Source organism: Tinamus guttatus, unplaced genomic scaffold, assembly GCF_059628265.1.
Source record: "Tinamus guttatus ecotype Peru unplaced genomic scaffold, ASM5962826v1 Tinamus_guttatus_pri_ptg000423l, whole genome shotgun sequence".
NCBI classification, from domain to species: Eukaryota; Metazoa; Chordata; class Aves; order Tinamiformes; family Tinamidae; genus Tinamus; species Tinamus guttatus.
The window spans coordinates 3426782-3447109 of NW_028288957.1; the positions used below are offsets into that span (position 1 = coordinate 3426782).

A 20328-nucleotide genomic window follows, 5' to 3' on the forward strand; every position below is an offset into this window, starting at 1 on the left:
GAGATTTGCCTTGTCCTGCCTCTACTTCTGTTCCCCTGTCCCTTGTATAATTTGTTCCCAGTTGTACCTGCCACAAGGCGTCATGCTTTCCCCAAGGTGTTTATGTTGCACCTGCACATAAGGATTTGACAGGGATTTCCTGCAGTGATAAAAAGTGCTCAGAGGTCAAAGCTGCAGTGCTAAAATTAATTGTTCAGAGACTGTATGTCTCAAGCCACCCATGAAAGCAGTAACTCACTCCATGCAACACCACCTGCGTGAAGCAGCTGTCTCAACTACTCCCATGCGACAGAGAAGTGGTATTCAGGAGAGGTTTCATTTGGGCTAAAGCCCTGCTCTCTGAAGGCTTTGTTTTTCACCTAACTGAAATCATGCACACTACTCCTGCCAAGGAAATGCTAGCAAGAGCCAGCATGGCTGAGAGGACTCCTTGCCTTGAAGCCATGAATCACTGCTGATCACTTCTCAAATCTAGACCTGAGCATAAGAGCCTGCAATCAAAAAGATAGGTCACTGAGGTAATAGCTTTTTGGACTTCATCCGAGGAATTGCCATTAGATTCTGCTTCAACAAATATTTCAATGAACCAAGATGATGCCAGGCCTCTCCCAAATACAGGGTAGCTCCTGGAAGGCATCTCTGCAATAGTGGAGTATTAACTCCATCACACAGACCTTGCATGCATAGGCTCACTGGCTGCTCATGCAAGTAGGATTATGGGGTATAATGGGGTAAAGAGTCTAAGAAAGTGGGGGTTTGACATGTTGTATGTGATGGTTGTTTCATCTGTGTAATTGGCAGTGCTTATTTTATTTGAAGTATTGGATGATCTTTGATGTATAAGTGCTGGAGTGAAGCTTAGGAGTTGTGTGCTTAAAATATCATTTCACTTGAAAGAACTAATATGCGCTGATTTCCTTTTTATAAATGGAAATCACAAAATGTGTATTAATATCATAGAATCATAGAATTAATATGCATAATTTGTAATATGACCTGACTGAAATTATAACTACTTCGCCAAGTCATTAAGTTCCACCAAATCTTGTAAATGTAGACGATGTTTCAGGTCTCTTGACAGCTGTCCTGATGGTGTGTGCTGCTTTGGGCAGGGCCTACTGTGACTAGGACTTGCAAAGGAATTGCTGGGAGATGCAGACTGGTTGTGCAGGACACACGCAAGCTGGGAATAATGCTGGGATGAAGCAGAGTGCCTGTTTGGGAGGATATTGTGTAGTGTGAAGGTGGTGTCCTCTGTGAGCTTCTGAGGAGAGACTTAGTTATGTGACAGTGCTGCTTGCACAACCAGTTTACCTTGCTCAACTCAGGCAGGCCTGAAGAGCACCAAGCTCAGGGAGGTGCCCTGAGGGCATCGGCGCTGGTGGGTGGCTGTGTGTGTCCTCTAAAGGGTGGCTCTGTGTCCTCGGGGACTCAGGGCAGCCTCCCCAGGCTGCAGAACAGCACGGAGCTGCTGCTGCTCTCGTGCACACCAGCCCTGTAACGGTTAGTACTTCATGTTTTAGTCCAGCTGAAAGGCAGGTGCTGAGGCTCTTCCACTGTGGATGCGCTGGGGAGTCACTTCTCACCACCATGGGGCCTATAAGGCCTCCAGATGAGATGGTCTCTCCTTCAAACAGAAGTTTGCTTAGCATGGAAACATGCTATTGTTCCCTGTAGGAGCATGTATTTCTGTTGAAGTAGATATACACATGCATGCACAAACCAATTTAGAAATGTATTTAAGTTACCCAGTCTGTATGTAACAAGCAGTTGAAAATGTGACTGCTCGTCATCCTCACGAGGTTTAAAAAAAAATGTAAAAATGCTGTTGCTTGGCAAGTGGGTTAACTGCTCTCTGCTGGGAAGACGGAAACAGCATTTCCTTGAAGCTGATATTTAAGTAAGAAATAGCTTTTGGTACTTTGTTGCTGTTTCCTACAGGAGTCATGATTTTGAGGGGTATTTTATACTTGCTTTTTCCATTCCCTGTGTCCTGGCTTAAGCAGGTTGTGATTTATTTCTTTTAACAGGATTGGTTGGGAAAAATAAATATGCAGTTATATTGCTATAGGAAAAAAGCAATGAATTTTGATGTTTCAAATGTTCAAAGAAATAGATCCAAGTATTCTCAGGAATCTATCCAGTCTGATTGTACACTGAAAAAAGCAAAGAAAAAGATGGCAGTTCCCTGATACGTCTGCATTTTTAGGAATTGTGCGCAAGGTATATTTGAGGCAACACATATCCTTTGCATGCATAGGTCTTGTATTAGTCATTCAATATACTTAGATGTACAAGCACAAGCCTTGTCTTCCAAGTGGAGATATGTCCAAAAGTTGTGGACCTCTATGAGAATTAAATTATTTGTCCTAGGATTCATGTTATTAGCAATGGTTGTCATTTCAGGCTTCCCACAAGGGAACTGTACATTACTTGGTTCTAGTAAGAGTAACATACTCTAATTATTACCGTAGAAAAGATCCCCGAGGATCTTGATTCCTAGAAAAACTGGAGGTATCAAGGAAATATTTAAACTGACCATAGCTGAATGTAGGACAGGTGACACTGAAGGAAATTAGGAATCATGAACAGAATGGGAAAGGCCCTGAAAATGTTCACTGAATTAATAGTAGCACAGATGTCTTCTGAAGTAATACCTGAATTGGATGAGTGTACCAAGTGGAAGCTTGTGTGCTTTCCAGAGTTCATGTAGCCTTGGAGCCTTTTAAGTTTTGTTTTGTTTTGTTTTATTTTGTTTTGTTTTGGCTTCTTGTTGTCTATCTTACTACTTTTGGCTGCAGGCTTGGTGTAGTATCCGAGAGTGCTGGGTAGCAAGTAGCTCATTTGCAGATGAGTTTGGTAAGTCAGGATTAAACAGTCAAAGCCAGATGGTCATGAGCTCAGAGCAGTACATTGCGGGAAGTATTGGGGAACAGAGTTGGCATTACTGTATTAAAATCCAGGCAAGTCAGACAGTAGTTGTGAACAAGTCCGGTTTCCGTGCATATGTTCAGTGCTATAAATGTTTGTTGAGAAGGGGAAAGACAACTCCTGCACTTGAGCTTTTTGGAAAATGTACTGTAGTCTTGTTTTCACCCTGGGAATTCTAAAATAAACCTCAAATTATCCACCATTGTTGTATCTCACACTGATGATCAAAAATGTCGTTGTGCAGAAAGACCCTACTGACTCAAGACAGGGTACTAGAGTCCTGTCCAAATGTGAGGGTTCAGGTATTTCATTGCCCTGAGATTCATTGGATCTGCTTTTGCGGATTATCGCGTAGCCCAGTGCGTTGAGCCCAACTTGCGTGCGCTCTTGCTGCTTGACAAGAAAAGGCTTCCTGCCCTGCCTTCCCTCAGGCTTTGCTCTCTCAGATTCAGTCAATTTCTTTGTTAGGTTTTTGCTTCTTATTGAGCTTTTTGCTCTGAAATGACATTTTGTTTTTGCTCTCTCCATCTGTTTCCGTGTTGATATACCTGTCATCTGCCCCCTGGAATCAAGCTGAAGGAGTTTTGTGTTCGTAGAATCAAGTTGTTTAAACACCATGCTGGGGAAGAGATGAGCTCTGTATCACTTCGGTGCTCTTACAGGTTTCACTCTGCTGGGTAACCGTAGTTGTCTGCCATACAGATTTTGATGCTTTCTCCTGTTGCTATTGTTTATGTCTAAAATTCAAGAAGATATAGAATCTATGCACTGTAGGAAGCCAAGAATTCACCTCAAGCTTCTTTTGTTTGTTTTGGACACCAGAGATTTGCTATGTCTTGTGTCAAACAGGTCATAGCTGCATGTCCAGCTTGGCTGCTCCCCTTGTACTCCAAGTGCAGCTGAAATGCAGAACTTCCATCTTTGCTTATGAAGTCAAAAGAAAACAACTTTAGAGACCTATTGTTTCCTTTGGAAATTAATCTTCCCTTTTTCTTGTCTTTCTCATAGCTTTCACTACGGTTATATATCCTGCCTACAGTACTCTGAAATACTTGGGCCAGTGGTTCTGCAAGGGGAGAAATAGGAGATGCAGGGAGCAGTTAGAATGGGCTGGTGAACCTCACACTGAAAGTTCATTAAACTGTGGGGTGGTTATAGCCCAAAAAAACAGTTATGTTGGAGGCTTCCCTGCCTCTTCAAATTATATTTCTGCCCCTTCAAAACTCCCACAACATATGGATCTATAAAATTAACATAGTTTTTTTTTTTTTTTTTGATCAGGGCCCTGTGGAGATTTTTAGGTTTCCATTTTGGGTATATCCTTTAGAGCTTTTAAAGTTAATTGAAGATTTTAATTCATACACCTCCTTAAGTGCTGGAGTAAAAGATTTTTTTCATACATCTGTGGCATTTCCCAAGGGTGTTTTAAACCCAAACCACCTTATATATGGTTATATATGAGAATCAGGTGCAATGATGATCACCAAAGTCCTTTAAGCTAAAAATCTTTTTAACAGATATAGTTAAATGGAGCTGCAGAGAACTTCCAGTAAAATCAAGCTACCCAGCAGAGCTGTGAAACATCTGTAACCAATCTTCTCCTCCTCCTTATTTTTTTTTTTTTCCAACAGCAACCTATACACAGCTGATAGCCCCTTTCTTGTTCCTGTTGCCTAACTCTGTGCTTTATGCCAGCAGTGCCACTTTTCAGCACGGATTTTTCTTTAGTGTATTTTTCAATTAAGAGGCTATCAAAACTACCTTTCTATAAATATAAAATGCATAGAATTGCTGCAAACAGTATTAGGTGTTAATCCACTCCCAGTCGTGATTTGACTGGGATTTTTGTCATGATCAGCCCATTGTGGCATTGATGCTGTATTGCAAAAACCCGAACCAAGGGGCAAATTTAAAAAATTGTAGGTTAACAGTCAGCCAAACCCATGTGAGAGGGCAGATCTGGATTGCCAAGAAAGAAATTGCTACCTTGCCAAGCCAGCTCAGAAACTAAGACTTGAGCGTTTGCAAAATGGATCTGTGAGATGGGTCATGTGCTGCTTCTCAAATGGGGCAAAGCTGAGAACATAACTGAAATATCTTCCATGGGCTAAGCAGAGCATGGCTAAAAAAGCCAACCCAAGCAAAGCAGGAAACTCATGCCAACTTCGGTCCAAATGAGCTTTGATGTTTCTCTGTAGGTTACAATGCAGGTTGCTGCTGAAGTTTGTTGCATGTCCATATGAGTGACAAAACATTTTTTCTGAGCCAGTTTTGCCTTTGCAAATGTACAATGTTGTCCATGATATGTGGGTTTTTTTCTTTTTATTTTTTTTCTGCTTAGTTACTCTAGGAGTTTTATGATGTGGGGTTAGTGGAGCTGGTATTTTAGAAGAGCTGACTGATCCCTGAAGTATTGGGGGGCACCTCACCGTGGGTCAGGTAGTTCATGGTGCTGGCAGGATTGTGCTTCTCCTAAGGAGAAGGTGAGAAATCGACTGTCTAGGTCTAAAGAGTGCCTTGTGTCAATACAAAAGGATGCAAAATTAGTCAATCTGACTAGTGAGAAAGTGTCTTGTATCCTGCCTCTCCCCAGGATGACATGTGAGAACCGAGTGCTGTGAGTGCAGCCATTGGAACTGATGGTTGCTTTAGGAGAGAAGGGAGGTTCTTCTGAATGATCATCATGTGCACTCAGGCAGGGCACTTCATGTTCCATTTTTGATGGGCTATTGAAACTCCTTCTTGAGGCAGCTATTGGAAAATGAAAGCCTTTACAGATAGAATGCATCCTGGCTAGCTGTCCTCGTGCCAAGGAAGTTGTCCTCAATTAAAGTAATGGTAAGTGATGGGAATGAAGAATTGTGGTCAATTTATTCCTGAGGAATTTCTTTTATATTCCTGCTTTATTCTCTGCTCTAGACCATCTGGCATCTTCTGTCTGACCAAAGTATTTGAAAGTAGTGTAATGTGATTGCCCAGAATTGTTTGAAATAAATTTTAGAAAGACTTTCTGACCAAGACAAGAGTTTCTGCTTTCTTTGAAATTCCTAAGCCAGCAATAAAGGAATCTCTGAAAACAAATACATATATATATATATATAGGAAAGAAAAACATGGAAAACTTGTTTTGTCACACTGCTCAGGTGAGCGTTTGTTTGGGTTTGCGAATGGAAAAATGTTTGTTAGGAAGGTAGCTGGGTAGGTGGCACTCGGTTGGTACTTTAATGGGTTTTTCTTTGTACTGGAGCACTCGGCACTACAGCAGACTGTCCTCTGATGCAGTGGCTTTGTAGGATTAGGCGTTTTAGAAGGTTCTGTCTGTAGGGGTTTTTTTTTTACTGTTGGCTTTCCTCCCCCTGCTGTTTCAATGCTGCCTGTGTAGCAGAGCCGTTTCTATTTTTTCTGGTCATTAACTAGGTAACTCTCAATATGCCTCCTGGAATGAGCTGAAGGATAGGAATTCCAGAGCAATAGATTGTTACAAACTCTAAGCAGCAGTGGTCACTGAAGACAGAATAGAATTGGTACTACTTGGGAAGCACAAATACCGCCTCCTTTCCTTCTTTTCTGAGAAGCACAAAAACCTTCTAAGATGTAGATTGAGATGGCCCTGGAGGGTCATTTCATGTAGAAACACTGCCTGCTGTTAACTCATCTAGACTGGCAGAGAAGATAGAGCAGGTCCTCTTGGATAATTGTGCCATAATTCCTTTTTATTAATCCTACCACATTCCACCCCTTCTAAATTTTGTTGTCTGCCCTGTGCATCTAGAAATGTGGCTTTAAAAGATGTGTCAACACTGTGACACATGAACCCCACAAGCCTTTAGATTGCATCTGTTGGGCTTATCCATTGATAATCTCATGACAAATATATGTTACACTTCTTATGCTTCTTGCTTAAATCTTTTCTTCATCCCCTCCTGGGAAATGCTTTGAGAATGTCTAACTTGCCTGCTTGATTTTAGAATGAGCTCAAGACCTTCTGAGGCTTTCCATGAGCAAATGCACATAGTTTAACTGAGTAAATCTGGATTTCATGTTCTCATCAGCAACATGACAGGCTCGAGGAAGCCTCCACATAGTTGCCTTTTGGAAAATGTGAAAGATGCATCTTCCACCAGAAACCTTGGTACCCAGAGGAGGAATCCAGCATGGGAAAGAAGGCAATGCCAGGATTTGTTGTCTAAGTTCCTTATGTTCCATTGGGGTGATTGTGAGGCTCTTCTGCAAATAAGTTTTGCTCACTGTGGCTCAGACCAAAATTGTTTGTGGCCTTGAACAAAAGCCTTTCCAAGCTTTGATAAAATGAGTAAATCTGTACCAAGTTTTACATTGACAAGTTAGGTCAACCTGTGTGAAGAAACACATTTTAGAAAAAGTAGTAATAAAAAAATCCATTGTATCTTAGACTGAGTATTTATATTTCAATTTTCTTTTGTTCTCCACTGTAGTCATTTCTTGTCTTTCTTTAGTTTGAGCTTGAGAATTTGGGGAAAATAAGTAGTTTATATTTTGACAGCATCTTGGACAAATATGCTCTGGTGCGTGTCTAAGACTCCTATGCATGTCAAGAAGACGAACAGAAAAGTCAGAACAAGGGATCAGCATGAAAGCAAATCACCGAAGCCAAATCCTTGATAGGTGACACTGGAGGAGTACCTGACTATTAGAGGAACTTGCTTGCTTTGGGCAGGATGGCCTGTGCTTAGTCTGTTGAAGAGCAGCCTGAGTAATGTTCTACGGAGTCAAATTCATTTCCCACTTGATCCCTCAGCCAACTACGATATAGTGTGGAGGAGGTAAGTAGTTACTTAAGTTCATGAAAATCAAGCAAGAAACTTCCTGAATTTTCAATCTACTTCTGTTTTGCAAGAATTAAAGAAATTAAGTTCCCTTCCACTTTTGAATAAAGCTTTTCTGATCCTTAAATTACTTTTTAAACTGAAATTACTAATTAAGTTCAAAATGCTGTATGCTAAATCTGTTTGGGAGTAGTGCACTTTTTGGTTTAGGGTAGTACCAATTTGGAAGAAGCACTAAGTGCAGTAGACACTGTCACACCTCAAGGACATCAAAGATTGCTAGCAATGCTCTGAAACCTTTTTCTTTGTCCATAGTTCCCATCTGGAGCTATACAGGTAACATATCAAACTTCTCCTAAGAAAGGTCTGCTCGCATAACCATGTAAGACTGCACTGGAGCTGTTGAAGGACACCTTAGTCCTTGGGTAACTTGCTTTGCTTGTCGCCCTCTCCCGTTTGAGGCCCTGCTCTCGGGCTGCTGCTGAATCTGAGTGTTGTGGAACAGACACCCCTGCAAGGGGCCAACACGGCCTCACCCAGCTCTGTTATCCACAGTTGGATCCCTATGTGTTGTGTTCTCTAAGTAGCCATGGAATTGGCTGTTCAATTAGCTGCTGAGTAGCAGAATGCTGTGCAAGAATAAAGGCAGAGGGATGAAATCTGCAAGTGAGGAGTAATTTTAGGGCTAGCTTCTGCCGCCTTTTTGGTAGTTGAGGCTACTGACATCTGTGACAGGGGACATTGATGTGTCTTGAGCTGAAGTCATATATTGGCTGTGGAAGTTTACTGCTTCCTATTTGGCCTTTAGTGACATTTCAAATTGTGCTGAAAAGCTGGCACATATTACACATGATTATGTGTTTGTGGTTGGTACATAACATATACAATACAGTATGTTAGAAAGTCCTTCCTCGGCAAATAAAGAAGTTATTACTCACAGGAGTGTTTAAATATAAAATTTGCAGCCTCCAAAAATATCAAATAAACACTTGAATCAAATAAAGTCTTTCATAGTTGCAGAACAGCAGAACTTACAGCAACTTTGCTGCTCTGTTTTGATTGCTGTGCTTGTGTTAGCAAAAAGTTATGGGAAGCATGATGTGCTGCTGGAATGGTGCTTGGGATTCTTCCCCGTTCTGGGGTTAGCTACACTGGATTCAGGAGGGCAGCATTTGTCAAGTAGAAAAATTGCTTGGAGCTAAGCAGTTGTACACATGACAGACCCTGGACAGATAGTTAACAATAACGTCTAATTAAAATCTTAATTACTCTTCCATCTAGACTGTTCTAAGAGATGCTCTCAAATTTGCATTTCCCTCCCCTTTGCCAGAAATTTCTAGTTAACACGTGCTTCTTGATGCTCTTCCTGCCTGTATCATCTCCTGTAGGACACAGACAGCTGACTCTGTCCTCAGGGGTCAAACGAAGTCCTTGGAGCACGTGTTCCTCTATTAACTTCTGCTGACCTCTTCTTTGAAGCTGACACAGGGCTGTGAGGCCCCACAGAAAGGAAAGCAGTGTATGGTTATAGGCAAGTTCTGCTTGCATATGGCTCAAACAGAAGCTTTGTGCTGTACCATCACAGAAGAACTGAGGCTACAGGGGTTTCTGGAGACCTTCTAGTCCAGCCTCCCTGCTCCAAGCAGACTTATGCCCCTGTTAAGTCGAGTTTAGAGTCGTCTTAAGGGTTGAAAGTCTACAGCCTCAGTGGGTACATGGAAAGTGGTCGCCAAGTCGATCCTAACTTGAGGAGTGATCTGACACTAAAAAAGACTGTTCAAATAATAATATATTGTTTGGGGAAAACGGGGTAAATAAGCACGCAATTCCCTTGCCTCTTGTACAGCCCCCTTCACATATGCCCTAAAATTCCATCACAGCCATAGAAGTAGACTGTGCAGGATGCTCTAATGTCATTCACTCAGTTGATTAATGGCTACAATGAGCAATAAATTGTAGTGAACTATCCTACAAGGGAACAGGAGGTTTTTTTCAGCTAATGGTAGTGGGATGAAGGGCAAGGTACCTCCTCCAGTACCTGCTGCCCTCTCAACCGCTGTCTGCAAGCAATATCAAGCCAAGGCTAGACGAATATCTTGCTGAAGCGTGAGGTGGCATGTGTCCTGTATGACCGGGGGACTGGGCAGGTGACCTGGCGGGGGTTACTATGCCTGGGTTGCCACTGACCATGGGGATAACTATGAGCAAGTCACTCGGATTTCGTGCCATTCCCTTTGTCCCCTCCAGCTTTGCTCTGTCCGGACTGTGTATATTGTAGGGTCTTGGGGGAAAGGATGTCTCTCCTGACCTGCTTCAGGCCTATTTGCAAAGCTCTGAGCAGAAGTGAGACTGCAGGTGGCTTAGGGCCTGCGGGAGGTATTGTGAGGCAAATGAACGAACAGTGTCACTTCCTTTTTGCATTTGGAGATTGCTGTTACAGTGCCAGACCCTCACAAAGCGATGAAATCTGTGCCCAACACATCAGTGCTCAGTATCTCAGGACCCTTAGGGACCTACTGGGACCACTCAACAACAAGCTTGGTGTTGCAGTTTCCTGTGGGAGCACCAGTAATTGGGATCATCTAATCATTTTTATCCCATCGTGACGTGTCTGGATTCTGGGAATGAAGATGACTTGGTAGCAGGGAGTTCCCCCTGATTAGGGGACATAGGGAGTCGACACTCTCTTTGCGCACCTGAAGGCCCTGCAAAGCAAGTATTTTGCAGAGAGGAGTGTTTTGTGTGTAAAAACGGGGGAAAATGCTCCTGTTTCCTGACCAGAAAGCATGGTGGTAACAACCCAAATTATTCTCTGGCTTTACCAGCCAGATAAATAATATAGGCAATAACTCCCTGTGGGGTCCCTTTTGTGCAGAGTCTGTTAGCTGAATGTCAGCCCAAGTGCCCCAGATTTGAATCTGCAGACATATAGGCCTTGTCACACAAGATTCATACAGCCTTGGAAGGGCCCGACAGGGATGTGAAAGGGTGGGATCACGTTGTGGAGAGGAAGATGCTTCAGCCTGCGTTTCCTGCACACGGCTACCAAGGAGGCCTTGTTGAATAGCATGTAGGAGGGTTTCTCAACGTGCAAATTAAGGAAAATCTCTTGTCGTGTGCTGTTACAGCGAGGACTTGATGAAGGCCTGTGATTCCATAGTTGATTGGAGTAAGTGTTTGTTAGAAGCATGAGTAGTCACTGATTCACTAAGAAGAAAGATCTGCATAGTCTAAACCATGAACTTGAGTTCTGTTTTTGTTCTTATTAAATTTGATGAAAGTTACGGCCATAGGTGTTGTGAAATAAGACCCAAGCTTAGGAGAAGGGTCCGTTCAGAAGTCTACCAATGTAGAGGATATCTTTCAGAAAAGATTGGAAGTTTGGGAAGCAAATCGTTTTTATTTGAATTTAAAGTCAGTTTATAGCGTTCAAAAGTGCACTTTGCAGAGAGCATTCACAAAACTCACAGCCAGTTTGCTGCAGGAAATTTAAAACATATAAAAGCAAAAAGAAAAAGAAAAAAAAAAGAGAAAGAGGAGGTGGGGGAATGCCTCCTACCTTTGCTTAGAAAATCCGCTTTATGTCTGGTAGTGTAAGAAATCTCAACTAGTCCTTTCTGGCACATGGGGAAAAAAAAATGTTGGAAACCAGAAGCTCCCTTAGAAAAGACCAAGAGTGTTTTCTTCTTCTTGGGTAAACTTGGGGCTCTTGAAGCCATGTGTCCGGAGAGCTTTTGTGGTCAGACATGAGGAGAAGTCCGGGCCGGTTAGTGAGGGGAAGCACTAGAGCACAGTCATCACGGGAGGCCTCTCAGCACTGCCTGCCCATAAATCAGTGGTGCTGATTAGCAGTCTGCTTGTAGCAACTTTGTCCCTTTGGGAAATGTGCTGTTTTCAAAGAGGGGAAGAGAAATAAGAGATTAAAATAGGCCCTGAGGCCGTTAATGGCTAAAGCACTCTGGCCGTGCACGCGGTTCGGCTGTCAGGTACCAAATGTTTTATTATTTCCAGTGTGGGGACTTGATTTTTGTTTGCCTTTATTTTGGGGTGAGCAAGACAACAGCTGTACTGCCTGTGAACTGTGTTTCTATGGCAAGTTCTGGCAAAGAGGAAATTGGGGAAAAATGACTTTTAAATGTGTCACTACCTTTCCAAAGCATAAATCTTTCATTTGACTAGCTCTTTCTGCTTGAGTAAATGAGACAGTTAAAGTTACCCGGCCCCTGTACTTGGTGATGGTGTAGCAGGTATAAATGTGACCCTTGCACTCAGCTTCTCCTTACCTTTTCATAAATATCCATAGAGCATAGACAGTTTACCTCTGCTGTAGAGCTGGAGCTGCTAAGCCCTTGTTTAGGAAAGCTTGAGACAAAAGCTTGTTTCTTGATCTTTTATAACTTTAAGTTTGAAAAGTAAATTGTTGAGTAAAAGATTTAACTGCTAAAATTTCTGTCAAATCTAGATCTTATAATAGAATAGTTACATGAGCAGATAGCCTTTAATGAAATGAATACAGGCAGCAACTTTGGGCATACTTGAAAATAGAGATGGACAGTGAAGAGAACTATGGCTCTGCATACCTTGCTGGCAGGCATTCCTTTAATTCCTCTTTCTTTCAGAGACAGACGTGTTTGGAAATTCTGACAGGTGCAGTGTTCGTTTTGCACATGCAGATTCTGCATTTAGCAGCTCAGAACACCACGGCAGGATTAGAGATGATGTGTCTCTTGCAGTTTTCTTGGCTTTCCTAGCAGTAGAAAGGTCTATGCTATTTCTCTGTAGTTTGGTAACACTGACAGCTCCAGCTAGTTTCCATATAAAACAGACTTCTGTTTATAAAATCACTGTTACCTGCTCGGGAAGGAAATGTTTTTTGTATATATTAGGATGATCCAAATGCTTATGTGCTTATATGCTATAAATGCTTATATGCTTATGTATCTCAGAAGCAGAGATTAATGAATGAATGAATCATTCAAGAATGATTTTTCTTGATTATATTATTTCCCATAATTGTTTCAGATTGCTGCTCGAAGGCAAAGGAAGATGACGAGAATAGGTAGGAGATCTTTGTGGAGTTACAAACTCCAAAGCCTAAAGGCATTTGCTAGATAGTGGTAGAAGATTTTGAGTACAAATAGCATATGTAAATCATCAAAGCAATCTGATGTGGACTCAGAGTCACCTTTCTATAGGATTAAGTAGTGGTATGTCTCCAAATAATGACCAAAGCAGACAAGTGGTTAAAATGAAAAATCAGTGCAAGCGCTTATGTGGGCACTTGGAGCTTCTTCTACAAGTACATTGGGAAAATCATCTACATGAACCTGTGGGCTAGTGGAAATTACCAAAAAAAAAAAAAAAAAAAGTTTTTACAAAACATGACCTAAATGTTGGAAATCTGTTCCAAAAGGAGTTAGTGAAAACAGACCTTAAGCCCACTAAGATGCTTCTTGCTGAAGATGGTCTTCTAAAGGTGCCTTGAAATATTGAAGGCAGTAAGCTCTACCAAGGAGATGATGAAATACAAGGGATTTGATTACTACTCATTTTAAGTAAAAAGTTGGTGAACTCAAATGGGAAATCCACAGCAGTGCAATGCTTCCGATGCTTTCAAAATAATTTCAAAGGTTTTAGATGAGAGACTGTCAGAAAACCCAGAGAGAGGGGACATGAAAGCTTGTTGCATCTTGTGAAACTGCTGCATGCAACAGGTTTCTGTACAAAGGACTTGGAGTCATAATAATACACCACGTATTCAGGCAGATCCTGAAGCCGACTGTAAATTCTAGCTCTTGCGGGATCCGGTGGAGCCTTCCTTCCGCCAGGAACAGCCTTTCCTGTCCAGCTCAGGAGGGTGCTCAGCAGCTTGGCCGGACAACTCCACAGCTGCAGACCCATGGGCAGGAGCTGGTGTTGACCCTGGACGCTCCTGGGTGCCCAGCTGCCGCGCGGTGCTGCCTACTCTGGTCCCCCTGGAGCGACCTGGTGTCCCAGGGGTGTCCAAAACCTGAGCGAAAGGCTGGCCACAGCCCTGCAGCCCCATCCATCTGCAGCCTCCGTCTCAGGCTCACGGCCTGGTTCGAGGCGACGGCAGCCTCCTCCCCAGGGCCGGGAGAGGGGGAGATAAAGTTTTCTCCTAGCTGCAGACTGTGGAAGTGGCAGCTGAAGAGATCACGGTCTGTCCTAGAGGCTGAAAACTGACCATGCCGAAACTGCCGGTGACCTCCATCAACACCACGAAGGTAACCGAGCGCCCAAAAGCAGGTTGGTGGTCCCATAACAGGCTCCTGCATGTCGCCCTGCTCCCTGCAGGTTCGCCTGTCGTACTCCGAGCAAGCTGTCACACGGATGCCAGTGATGTGGCCCTGGAGCAGGAGACTGGAGACACATCTGTTATTTCAGCACATGGTGAAAGGAGCAGATGTCATGACTGTGTCTGTGTGTGTGTGTGAGTGCTGCTGTCAGGATGGGCGTTTTGCATTTGAGCAACATGTGACATGGTCCCTTGTGGTCCTGGTTTCTCCCCAGGCTGTTTGCAAACATTTTCCCCGAGGCCAGGCCACAGACTTCATGAATGGTATCGTGGAGAGCTTGCTTTATTTGTTTGTTTTCGTTTGATTGTTTTGGGTTTAATTAGAATTAGAAGGTGTTTTTTTTTTCTTTTTTCAGAGGTGAAACTGTGACTACCGCTCCATTTGTTCGGGGTGTTAATGACAATGTACTTTAGCTTTAGGAGAGAGACATACTCGTACTCATTTAAAGAGCATGATTGTCCAAAGTGCCTCCATAAAAAGGGCGAGAGACTTCACACAGTCTTCTCTGACTCCCTGTATTTTGTAGCCTCTGAGCAATGCTCTGCATATGCAAACTCATTTTTTTCCCAACAATTTTTCATGATTATTTTTCAAATAGCAGTTCAGCAATAGTTTTTATTATTGTTATTTATTTTTTGGAAATGAGCTTACTAGATTCAGTGTGAATTCCAGCACTGCTGTGAGTTCGGCAAACTTGGGTGCCGCTGGTCAACCACAGAAGGACTGTCTCCGTTGATGCCCATTGCATGTATTCACACCCATGCATTCGTGGGTCTAGAATGATGTGGGCACTTTCTAGCTGATCCTGAGGTGCAGCTCTAGATTTCTTTCCTCTTTGGGAAGGTTTGCACCTTAACCAGGAGGGCTGATTTAACTGTGTGCCCACCCTGGGCGGCCCCCTGGACCCAACCAGCGTGGAGTGCAGGCAGGTGAGGAGCAAGGAGACTTCACGGAGCAGAAGCGGCGCTCGGTGGGCGCTGTGTGTGCGAGCCAGTGCCTGCCCGCTAGCCAGTGCATAACCACCCTCTGGGGCTGTGCCCGCAGGTCCGGGACTCTGCTCAGTCCTTCCTAACAGTGCACGTTCCGCTCTACGTATCCTACATTTATGTCACGGCACCGCGAGGCTGGGCGTCTCTGGAGCATCACACCGAGATGGAGTTCTCCTTCTTCTATCATACCGTTTTCTGGAGAACAGGTAGGTGTAAGGGATTCGAAGGGGTCTGGGGAAGTTGTTTTATTCTTATTTTTTCTTAGTTCTTGGCTGCAGTCCTGGGGTTTTGCAGGAATGGGTAGTACTGGGAGAGCCAGCTCCTGGCTTCCTTTGGAAACGTGTGCCAGCCTTAGCCTATAGAAGGGTTAAAGTTTGTCTGGAAAATAGAGGAAGCAATTTTAAGACTAGGGAGGTTTTGTCCCCATCTGGATTAGCATCAGGGTGGGTTTGTGGGCTGGAAGGGACGTCTTTGAAGGGTGTCTTTGGCTCGAGGGGCGCTCTGCTTGGTCCTGTGCTGCGGTCGTGTTGCTGGTGGTGCCTTCCTGCGCTCGAAGCCTCTCTGCCTTCCAGGACCGAAACCAACCAGAGGTAACTGATAAGTACTTCCACAATGTCCCTTTTGATGCCCACTTTGCTTCAGAATTATCGGCGCTTCGGTCGGTGAGCAGCATGCCTGGAGTTGACGGGTTCACCCTCAAGGTGGACGCTCTCTACAAGGTATGTGGCAGGGAATGTGGGTAACCCAAAATAAACCTCCCTGCCCAGGTTGCCCCAGATGTTCCATGAATTATATAGGGTCTGGGATCTGACATTGCCTAAAAAAACCATAAATGTTAATGTGATTGGAATAAGCAGCAAATGCTGCTGTAGAGAACATGGAGATGAAGAATTGCCCTGGTGTTAAGCTCTTTTGAAAAAGGACCTTCTCAAAGCATGCAGGCAAGCAGCTCTTTAAATACAACTCCTTCCTGTTTCTGAAGGCTTTGTTACAGCTGCCAGAGTCAGGAATGATGAGCAGCAGGCTGGGCGATAAACATTGCAGGTGATGTAGAAGCATTGGGAGTGTTGGTGTCGATAAGCGCACAAGCCAAAAGGCTGCTCCAAAAAGTGCAACCAGCTCTATCTAACTTGACTTAAACCAAAACCAGCTTTATCTAAAATGTGTTGGTAAAGTTTTCCATGTCCATTTGTCCTCTTTCCTCAAGGTGGAAGCGGGGTATCAGTGGTACCTTCAAGTCATCTACGTAATTGGCCCCGAGAGCGCAGCGGGGCCTCGCGTCCAGCGATCTCTCACTCACGGCTGGAAACGCGGCCGCAGGGACTTGGTCGGCAGCGACGGGAGGCTGATGCTGGACGACTCCTTGGTCTATGACAACGAAGGCGACCAGCTCAAGAACGGCACCAACATGAAGTCGCTGCTCTTGCAGATGGAGGAAGCGGTTGTTGCCGCCTCCTTGTTGCAGTCCGGCGCTTCCCTCGGGAGCGTGTTCGCTGCCGTCCTGCTGCTGCTACTGCTGCTTTTGGGAGTTTGCTTCCTGGCCAGGAGGTGTGGGAGGCTGCGGAAGAGGAAGGAGGCTGCCAGCGGCATCGCGGAGGAGCAGCCCCTGAACACCAAGGTGGAGCTGCCCAAGGCAGCCAGGGCTGGGGGCAGCCAGTACTGCACCGTGAGGAACATTAATATCCTGCGGGAGAGTGCGGGGGCCTCCCCGCTGAGAGGCGGGAAGGTGAAGCAGGTGAACTTAGAAGTCAACGTGCACAGCAATGTGCCCGATGGAACAGAATCATAGAATCATAGAATGCTTAGGGTTGGAAGGGACCTCTAGAGATCATCTAGTCCAACCCCCCTGCACACGCAGGGTCACCTAAAGCACGTGGCACAGAACTGCATTTTAATGGGCTGAAGCTGAAGCTTAATGGGGTGTTAAAACACGCTTTTGCTTTGTAAAAGCTTTTTATAAATTTCAAAAAATGAAAAATGAGGAAAAGATGAGGAAACCTTTGCTGGTATTTTTACACAGGTCTGAGAAAAATGGTTGTCTCCTGCTGTGAGTGAAGGTGCTGAGTGCAGGGCCTCAGCCCTCTCCTCACACCTGAGCTCCCTCCTTGCCCCAGTCCCGCTGCTGGAGCCAGGAGCTGGGGATCCCTGTCCTGTTCCTTCCCTCCCGGCTTTGTCGCTTCCCTGACGCTGTCCCGGGCAGGCAGACACCTCCCTGGGGAGCAGGGCAGCGGGGCAGAGCGCCCCTTGCCGCCCCCTGCACCAGCGCTGGGGCAGGGAGGCTGCGGCCTTGGTTCCGGCCAGGCGCTGTCGCTCCATCTCCACACAGGAGCTCAGCCTGGTGCTTCCTGGGCTGATCCGCCCCGTCTGCCCGTGCGCTGGGCTGGCTCAGTGTCCGCCCGGAGAAGAAACATGACCCAGGGCTCCCAGCACAGCCCGGGAAGCGGGACGATGCTGTCCCACAGCTGAGAGCAGCAAGCGAGAGGAAAACGAGGGCCTCGTTGGTGAGGAAGCAGGGCAAGCAGGGAGGTTTGCTTTGCCCTGTGGAGGAATATGATGCAGTTGGGCGTCCGCTCCACCCCGGCACTCAGGTTTGAGCAAAGGGACATCCAGGCCCCTTGCTGCACCGTGTCCTGCACCCCGGGTCCCGCAGCAGGCGCCCAGCTCCCGTGGTGCCACAGAGCGTTGGGGCCACGTCACACAGGGACACGAGTGCTGTGGCTGGGGCGCACGGCAACTGCTCGGACCTGTGCCCGGGGTGGCCTGTCCCCGTGCGTCCCCACCGGTGTGTTTCCGACGCGGCACTTGACGCACTCGTCCCCTTGGGGGCCGTGTCCAGACCGCTCGAGCGCTGCTGCTCCCTGGAGCTGAGCGATGGCGGGTGACGAGGCCGGGGGGCTCCGTCGCCCCCAGCGCCGGGCCGGGGCCGGGCGAGGCCGGGAGCGGCCGCCAGGCGGCGCCGTCGGGGCCCCCTCGGGCGCTGCAGCGGCGCCCCCCGCGGCCGCCAGGCGGCGCCGCCGTGCGCGGGCGGGCGGTGCTGAGGGCGGCGGGGGCGGGCGGTGCCGGGAGCGGAACCGCGAACGGAGCCGGGAGCAGAAGGGGCGGCAGCAGCTCCGGGAGTAGCAGCAGGTCCCGGGTCTCGAGGGAGCTGCGGCTCTGCCGGGAGGGAGCCACGGACGGACGGAGGGCACCGAGCGGGACCTGGCGCCCGACACCGCGCTGGAGCCGCCGGGAGCTGGAGCCACAGGAGCCCTGTCGGGACCGGAGCTGCCGCTTGGTCGGAGGCCCCGGCCCGGAGCCGCCCCGGTGCGGGGCCCCTTCCCGGCAGCGGGAGCAGCCGGTGGCGCCGGGGTCCCGCCGGGGCGGTCCGAGCCCTGTGTGGGAACAGCGAGTTCCGGGGCCGGGGCTGGGGCGACCCCGTCCGGGCAGCGCTCGCGGCTCCGGGCGGCAGCACCGAGCGCTGTCCCGGGCGGGCTCGCACCCCTGCACCAGGGCATGAGGAGGTCCCGGGAGGCTGCACCAAAGCCCATGGGGATCCCCTGGCCCAGGGCACACGGAGGCCCCGGAAGGCCGCACCAAAGCCCATAGGGCCCCCCTGGGCTAGGGCACATGTAGGCCCCGGAAGGCCGCACCAAAGCCCATAGGGCCCCCCTGGGCTAGGGCACATGTAGGCCCGGGGAGTCCTCACAAAAGCCCATAGGGACCTTGTGGCACAGGGTGCACTGGGGCCGTGGGAGGACGGACGAAAGCCCATAGAGTCCACCTGGCCAGGGATCACGATGGCCTCTTGAGGCCGCACAAAAGCCCATAGGGACCCCCTGGCCCAGGGCCTGTGGACGCCCTGGGAAGCTGCATGAACGCCCAAGTCCCCCCTGGCACAGGGCGTGTGGAGGTCCCAGGAGGCCGCAAGAAAGACCATAGGGCTGCCCTGGCCCAGGGCGCACGGAGGCCCCGGGAGGCTACACGAAAGGCAATAGGGCCCACCTCACCCAGGGCACAAGGAGCCCCAGGGAGGCCACACGAATGACCATAGGACCCCCTGGCGAAAAGCACACGGAGGCCCCAGGAGGCTGCTCGAACGACCATAGGGCCTCCCTGGCCCAGGGCACACAGAGGCCCCGGAAGGCCGCACAAAAGCCCATACAGCCTCCCTGGCCCAGTCTTTTTTCTCACCCTGGGAGGCGGGACTAATGCCCATAGCGAATCCCTGCTAAGATCTTGTGGAGGCCCCGGGAGGCCCACAAACTCGCATAGGGACCCCCTGGCTCAGAGCGCACGGAGGCTACAGGAGGCCATATGAAAGCCCAAAGGGCGAATCCTTGGACCAGAGCCTGTGGGTGCCCCAGAAGGCAGCACCAAAGCCCATGAGGCCCCGCCGGCCTAGGGCGTATGGATGCCCCTGCAGGCATTACGAAAGCCCCTAGAGACCTGCTCACCCAGGACGTGTGGAGGACCCAGGAGGCTGCACAAAAGCCAATAGGGCTCCCCTGGTGCAGGGCACACGGAGGCCCTGGGAGGCTGCATGAAAACTCATAGGGCCCCCTTACCCAGGGCACAGGGAGGCCCCAGGGGACTACACGAAAGATCATATTTGCCCCCTGGCCCAGGGCACACGGAGGCCCTGGGAGGCCACACGAATGCCCATAGTGCCCCCCCGGCCAAACGGCAAATGGAGGGCCTGGGTGGCCGCACGAAAGCCCATAGGGCCTCACCGGCCCAGGGAACAAGGAGGCCCTGGGAGGCCGCACGAAAGCTCATAGGGCCCCCTGGACCAGGGCACATGGAGGACCTGTGACGCCGCATGAAAGCCCATAGGGACCCCCTGGCCAACGGCAAATGGAGGGCCCGGGAGGCCGCACGAATGCCCATAGGGCCTCGCGAGCCCAGGGCACAAGCAGGCCCAGGGAGGCCTCATGAAAGGCCATAGGGCCCCTCTGGCTGAGAGCACACGGAGGCCCCGGGAGGCCACACGAAAGCCTGTAGGGCTCCCTTGGCCTAGGGCATATGGAGGCCCCACGAAAGCCCATTGAGCCCCCTTTGGCCAGGGCGCACAGAGGCCCCAGGAGGCTGCACAAAAGCCCATAGGGCCCTCTGGCTCAGGGCACGCAGAGGCCCCGGGAGGATGCACGAAAGCCCAGAGGTCCCCCCGGCCCATGACGTATGGAGGCCGTGGAAAGCCGCGCGAAAGCCCACAGGGCCCCCCAGCCCAGGGCACATGGAGGCCCCAGGAGGCCTCACGAAAGGCCAGAGGGCCCACCTGGCCCAGGGCCCATGGAGGCCCTGGGAGGC

General features: G+C 48.1%; 1 protein-coding gene across 1 annotated transcript; it reads left to right on the forward strand.

The window, feature by feature from the left end:
• The first annotated feature begins 13942 nt into the window (after positions 1-13942).
• On the forward strand, positions 13943-16831 carry LOC148593265 (extracellular matrix organizing protein FRAS1-like). The gene is made up of 3 exons (XM_088531505.1): positions 13943-13981; positions 15615-15761; positions 16250-16831. The coding sequence occupies exons 1-3, from the start codon at positions 13943-13945 to the stop codon at positions 16829-16831; spliced, it is 768 nt and encodes a 255-aa protein (XP_088387631.1).
• The last annotated feature ends 3497 nt before the right edge of the window (positions 16832-20328 follow it).

What these genes read in the sequence shown, in the direction of transcription:
- LOC148593265 (XM_088531505.1), top strand. Translation starts at nt 13,943, where the DNA reads ATGCCGAAACTGCCGGTGACCTCCATCAACACCACGAAG. An exon ending in CCTCCATCAACACCACGAAG is followed by an intron (nt 13,982 to 15,614) that starts GTAACCGAGCGC and finishes TCTGCCTTCCAG; the next exon opens with GACCGAAACCAACCAGAGGT. An exon ending in AGGTGGACGCTCTCTACAAG is followed by an intron (nt 15,762 to 16,249) that starts GTATGTGGCAGG and finishes TCTTTCCTCAAG; the next exon opens with GTGGAAGCGGGGTATCAGTG.